Source organism: Miniopterus schreibersii (genome assembly GCF_964146895.1).
Source record: "Miniopterus schreibersii genome assembly, chromosome: 8".
Taxonomy (NCBI): Eukaryota; Metazoa; Chordata; class Mammalia; order Chiroptera; family Miniopteridae; genus Miniopterus; species Miniopterus schreibersii.
In genome coordinates this window covers 28,486,821-28,492,989 of record NC_138109.1, presented here as the reverse complement: position 1 = coordinate 28,492,989, position 6,169 = coordinate 28,486,821, and the positions used below count along the sequence as shown (strand labels likewise).

Genomic DNA, 6,169 nt, shown 5'->3' with positions numbered 1-6,169 from the left:
GAACTTATCAGGTAGAGCCCCAGTAAACATTCGATAAGGGAATGAATGCATGTACTTACTGAGAGAAAGAATGAGCGACTCATTCTTGGCAGATCTCCAGTCCCTGGATCTGCCCCTCCAGTCCCTGCTGCTTCCTGCACCCTTGGGCTCTGCAAAACACCCCGGGACTCTCAGCAACCTGGGCATATCTTTAACAGTTTCCTCATTCTTCAGCCAAACAGGATAAAGCAATAGTCCATCCCTAACCACAGGTGTGCTTTGAACATTACATAATTGTACTACTTTGTTAGGGCTATTTAACAAACTGGATGGTTAAAACTACAGAAATTGAGTCTCGCTGTTCTAGACTAGAAGTCCAAAATCAAGGCGTTGGCAGCGTTGGCTCCTTCTGAAGCTGTGAAGGCACCATCTGCTCCAGCCTCTCTCCTTGGCTAGTAAACCATGATATTCTCCGTTATGTCTCTTCATATCATCTTCTCTCTATGAGTGACTTCTTCTGTGTCCAAACGTCTCCCTTTCTATAAAGATAGTTATATTGGATCAGGACCCACTCTAATGACCTCATTTTAACTTAATTACCCCTCTAAAGACCCTACCTTCAACCAATAACTCAAATATAAGTCTGTGGAAAAGGCTTGTACACCACTCAGTCCATAACTGAACATTTATCAAGCTCGTACTATGTGTAGGATTCTAAAGGCAGTTTTGAGTGAGGGGCCAACCAGAAGCCAGGATCTGACCTTAGACCAAGTCTTGATGAAGAAACAGAAACCAGATCAGAACCTGGCTCATCAGATATAGTTCTAAGGTCCTAATCACTGCTGATAGATCCAGAATTACCTCCCTGGGGCTGTCCTAACCTTCACCACCACTCCAAGCTCTAGACTTAAAGAGAAGGGTTTTACTGATTTGTCTTTCCCTTTGCTGACAGTTCCAAATGGACCAGGAGCTACAATCGTTTCAGAAATGAGTAGAGAAATTCCCGTGTGCCTGTCCTCTCTGGCTATGGGGGAGCAGGATCGAATTCACTGTTTATGACCCTGACTACATGAAGGTGATCCTGGGAAGATCAGGTGAGAATGAAACCTACATTGAGGCTAGAGCAGCTCCTTCCTCTTGGATATATGCCCTCGGGTTGTGAAATCCCCAAAGAGACTTGTAGTTTAGCCAGACTGAGATGATCTCTTATGTAAACTTGCCCAGATCTGAAAGAAAATTTTCATTCTGCCATGAATTCGGTTTGGCACGTCTAGCTGTTGCCTACCCTGGGTCATGGGATGACTAAGGCCCCACAAATTGTAGGAAGACCGCAGACTTCTGTGTCTTCTCTGGCACTGAGGATAGAGCCTATATTTCTGGCAGGTTCACCATCTTAGTCCTGTGGATGTTCTGCTGCCTTCCTGAGCCCACAGTGACGGTTAGAACAGAGAGACTTGGGGATGGGAGGCATGTGGGAAGTCACTCGAGACAAATAGCCAGCTGACAATAATCAGGAAGGGATGGCAGCCCATGGTCTGGATGACAGCTGTCTCCTGGGGACTGCCTGCCTTGTTTGGTCCCCTCCAGGTCCGTATAATGCCCTTTCTTACCTTTCAGATCCAAAGAATCCGGGTTCATACAGATTCCTGGCTCCCTAGATAAGTAAGTATGTGTAACCAGGACTGCTGTTCACCTGACAGGTGGATTTACCATGATCTATCTCTTTGGCTCACAGAAAACAATAGGTAACCACCACCCTCATCTCTGAATCAAGCCTCATTTCTCTCCTAATAAAACCCTCACCCCTTCTGGGTGGTGGTGAGATCCCCCTGAAGAAGCTGAGTAGCTTCTTCCCGCCACTTCTTAGAGCTTCGTGCAGCAGTGGACACGTTCACGTTCGAGGGCCATGACACCACAGCCAGTGGCATCTCCTGGGTCCTCTATGCTCTGGTTGCGTACCCTGAGCACCAGCAGAGGTGCCCCAAGAAGATCCAGAGCCTCCTGAGGGATGGTGCCTCCATCACATGGTGAGTGCTCGAGAGATGGGAGAGCCCTGCCCACTCAACTAGACCAGGAGCCCTGTCTGCCTGGGCCCTGCCTGCCCTCAGGTTGGGTTTCACTCATTTCAGGAATCACCTGGATCAGATGCTCCACACCACCGTGCGCATCAAGGAGGCACTGCGACTCTGTCCGCCTGTACCACTGGTCAGCAGAGAGCTCAGCTCGCCCGTCACCTTCCTGATGGACGCTCCTTACCCAGAGGTGTGAACTCACCACACGCAGTGAGCTAGGCGCTCTGCAAGAAGCCAGGGCAGATCAGACCCCCGTGTCCTAGAGCCGTCCTGAACCTCTCTGCTCTTGTTCCTTCACCATTAAGTGGATGCTTACTTTGTAGTTTTGATGAGGAATATAAAATGCCTGGCACAGAGTTGGACCACAGCAAAAATTCAATAACTATGCGTTCCCCTTTCAACTCAGAGAGAATAATTCTCTTGGGTACATTGTCCTAACAGAGCCCATCTCAAACCTGACATCACACGAGTAGAGCGCTAAGCCTGTCCTTCTCCAGGACCAGCACCCATCACATGTAGAATCCTGCGGGCCTGAGTGGGAGGCTAAGTAATTCCATCCGACAGCACTGATGCTGTGTGATTCTAACACCCCGCGCTCCAACCCCGACTCCAGATTGCAGGACTGCAGGGGCAATTCTCTCTGCATGGTCACATCTATTTGAATATCCCCCATATCTGAGGCAATGTGTACATAACTCCTTTGTGACAAATGCAAAGAACTACAGTACATGCCAGTTGATATAATACTGACTCAGTCCACAGAATCTTCTTCACAATGAGATGTTGGACTCTGGGTGGGGCTTTTGGAACTTCACTCTAAAATTCTAAGTCTCTGAGATGTGAGGGTGGCAGAGACAATCAGACAGGGGTAAGAGTAGATATCGTTTTTCTCTTATGAGATCCAGGCAAATGAGGGAGATCAGGAAACCCACAGCCATGTGTCCGATGATCCAGTCTCTGAGGAGCCCTCAGGTTAATGGCAGACAGCAGCTGATGACTAGATCTGAGAGCCTGCCATGGTCGGGGGCCACCCCTCGCTCACCTTTGGTCTGAATCCCAATCCTGCCACATCCTAGCTGTGTGATCATAGGCAAGTTACTCAGGCTCTCTGACCATCAGGTGCCTCATCTGAACAATAGGAATATGAGTACCCTCCTTGGAGGGTTGTTGTGAGGATTCAGTGAGTTAATGCATAATCCCCAAGGGCTCATGGACGGCACTTGACAAATGTGAGTTTTACCTTGAATTCCTCCAAAAAGTAGGCCTTCAATCATTTCTTGCTTCTGAGTCCCAGGTCATGGGTATCTACTCCTAATGTGCACACATGTGCTTTGCCATGTCCACCTCACCTCTGCTGCAATAGAGTGACTGTCACTGTGGCTCCCACACTATTTGTGCATGCATGCTCCCTGCTGGCATGAGTATGATCAGTTAACTCTCTTTTCCCTGCCCACAAGGAATCGAAGTCTCACTTAATTTTTATGCCCAATCCGAAGGTGTGGCCCAACCCATATGGGAGGAAGTACAGGCTCATCTCTCTTCCAAGGCTTGGGAACCTTTTTTCTGCCAAGGGCCATTTGGATATTTATAACATCATTCACGGTCCATACAAAATTAGCAACTTCAAACTTAGCTGTGAAAAAAGCTGCTACATTTATTGAATTTTGAGTCCCGCCTGCAGTTGCCTTGACAGGGCCAGGCATTCCCCACCCCTGCTCTTGACCAACGCCTCCTCTTGCTTCCACCCCGAGAGTCCTGTGCCCTCATGGATTAGAAGGAGGCGCTTGGCCCTACCTGTCCCGGCCCTGGTGCTCTCTCCGCAGGTGTCTGGCCCTTCTTTTTGCGCTGGGCTCTGATCTGCACAGCTTTCCTGCCCTCAGGAGGATCAGGGTGAGGCTCCCTGTACCTGGGGGGATGGTGTCACCCGGTGCACATCCCAATGACTGTGACTTCCTACATTTACATGTGGCGTCTGCAGTTATGCGCTTGTATGTTGGTGTGTTGGGAAGGAGGCCTGTATCTATATGCACGAAAGAAAGGTGGCACTTCAGGGCATGACACAGAGACTTTATCCACTGACTTTCTCTCAAAAGCAGTTGATGGTTCTTAGTGTTTTGCTTTTTGCCAGCGTTGGACTGTGTAGACAGTGGGACTATGGTATATAAATCCCGCTTCATGGAAAGAATTTTGCCTACTGGAAATGTCATGGTTATGTGAATGTTAATATGCATTCAAACTTTTGTTGGGATGGAATGCAAAAAAAGAGAGGCACGTGTTGGTCCGCAACTCTTCAAACGGCTCTTTTCCCAATGGCCACCCACAGTTCAGTGTTGGTCACTGCTCTATCATTCAGTGATTCTGGTGTTTTCCTCACTTCAGGAATAATTCTCAGAGTTAAATTTTTTCATACCAACTAAACTTCAGATTGCTTTTCTCAGTCATCAGTAATATTAAAAAGAGGTGGTATTTTCCCTCTTCCCACAGGGCAGTCCAGCCACTGCCTTTTCTACTTCACTAACCTGCCACTCCCTCCACCCGTGATATTTGCATGTGTTTGAATTTCTAGCCACCACCCTTGTCCTAACTGTCCAAGCCCTGATCGTGAACGGCGCACTAGCCGTTTGAAGAGAGTTTCACGCCAATGTGGGCCTCTCTAATTTTGCAGACTATCCTAACAAAAGTTTGTATATTAATTATCACATAAGCATGACTTGTATATTGATATTCACATAAGCACGACTACTTTCCAGTTGGCAAAATCTTCATATAAGGTGGGTTTTATGTACCAAAGTCCCAAAGTCTACACAGTCCAACACTGGCAAAAAGTATAAAAATGAGAATCACTGCTTTTGAGAGAAAACCCAGTACTTTGCACATGACACGTAGCATTGTAAAGGTTCCTGGTGTGTAAAATATAAAGCATACTTGAAATAGCTGTTGAGCCTGGCCTGCATAGCTCAGCGCTTGAGCATTGACCTATGAACCAGGAGATCACGGTTCGGTTCCTAGTCGGGGTGCATGCCCAGCTAGGGGGCTCGATCCCCAGTGGGGGGCATGCAGGAGGCAGGCAATCAATGACTCTCATCATTGATGTTTCTGTCTCTCTCTCCCCCTCTCCCTTCCTCTCTCTGAAATCATTAAAGATATTTTTTTTAAAAAGAAAAGAAAAGAAATAGCTATTGAGCTGGACGAGTGTACTCCAGAGCAGCTGCTGTTTGAAAACCTGCAAAGGCCACACAAATCCTCCTGTGAAATAGTAACTTCCACAAACTTTGTACCTGGTTACTAGAAACAAGCTTTTTTTGAATCCATACATCTGTGAGTTCTTCAAGTGGTGAATCAACTTTCACAGAACAGGATTTAGGTCTTTCTTCCAGAGATTCATTGGCTCTAGTATTTGGTTTCTTCCAGGATTGTTCTTCCTCAGTCCTTGGCTGCAAGTCATGTGGCTGCCACCAGAGGGCAGGAGAGCACCAGGCAGCTCAATACCTAGCTCGGAACTGGTTTTCATTTTTCTTTCCTATTTTAATTTACACTTTCAATTCAATTAACTTCGTTCAAATATAAACGTATTTCTTAAGCCTGTCTCTTTGTGCCAAGTCCTGTGCTAGGAGTTGGGGAAGCAACTGTCCCTGCCTCCAGGAGTTCACAGTCAAGAAACAAATACCTCTACTCAAGTCAGACATCACTCAATCATTCTTTCACTCACTCATTCACTCAATGAGCATATTGTTGAATGTTCCATGTTCCTTGCATTGTCCTGGGCACTGGACGGTGATATATCTTTGAATAAAACATTAATAATGTCTTGGGAGTCTGGAGAGCAAGAGGTGCCACCAGCAGAGGGATGAAGACAACATGTCACTGGACTCAGACTTGAACATGAGACAGGCAGAGGCGGAGGGAGGGCATTCTCTGTGACCTCAGTAACATGAGCTGAGTCAGGAAGGGGAGCTGGCCAGGTAAGAGGTGAGTGAGGCAAAAGCCCATGGAGGGCTGTGATGCAAGCTGAGGCATTTGGACATGTCCTCCCTGTGCTTGGGGGCATAGGAGGGGCTGCGCTGGGCCCTGGCTTCAGTGTAGGGTTGGGGAGGCAGGGAGACAGAAAAGTCCAGGTG

The 6,169-nt window shown here is 47.5% G+C and overlaps 1 protein-coding gene across 1 annotated transcript; it reads left to right on the top strand.

Moving 5' to 3' along the window:
• The first annotated feature begins 1,672 nt into the window (after positions 1–1,672).
• Positions 1,673–2,406, top strand: LOC308561083 (cytochrome P450 4A25-like). The gene is made up of 3 exons (XM_081145620.1): positions 1,673–1,724; positions 1,847–2,006; positions 2,109–2,406. The coding sequence occupies exons 1-3, from the start codon at positions 1,691–1,693 to the stop codon at positions 2,245–2,247; spliced, it is 333 nt and encodes a 110-aa protein (XP_081001746.1). The 5' UTR covers positions 1,673–1,690; the 3' UTR covers positions 2,248–2,406.
• Positions 2,407–6,169: the final 3,763 nt, after the last annotated feature.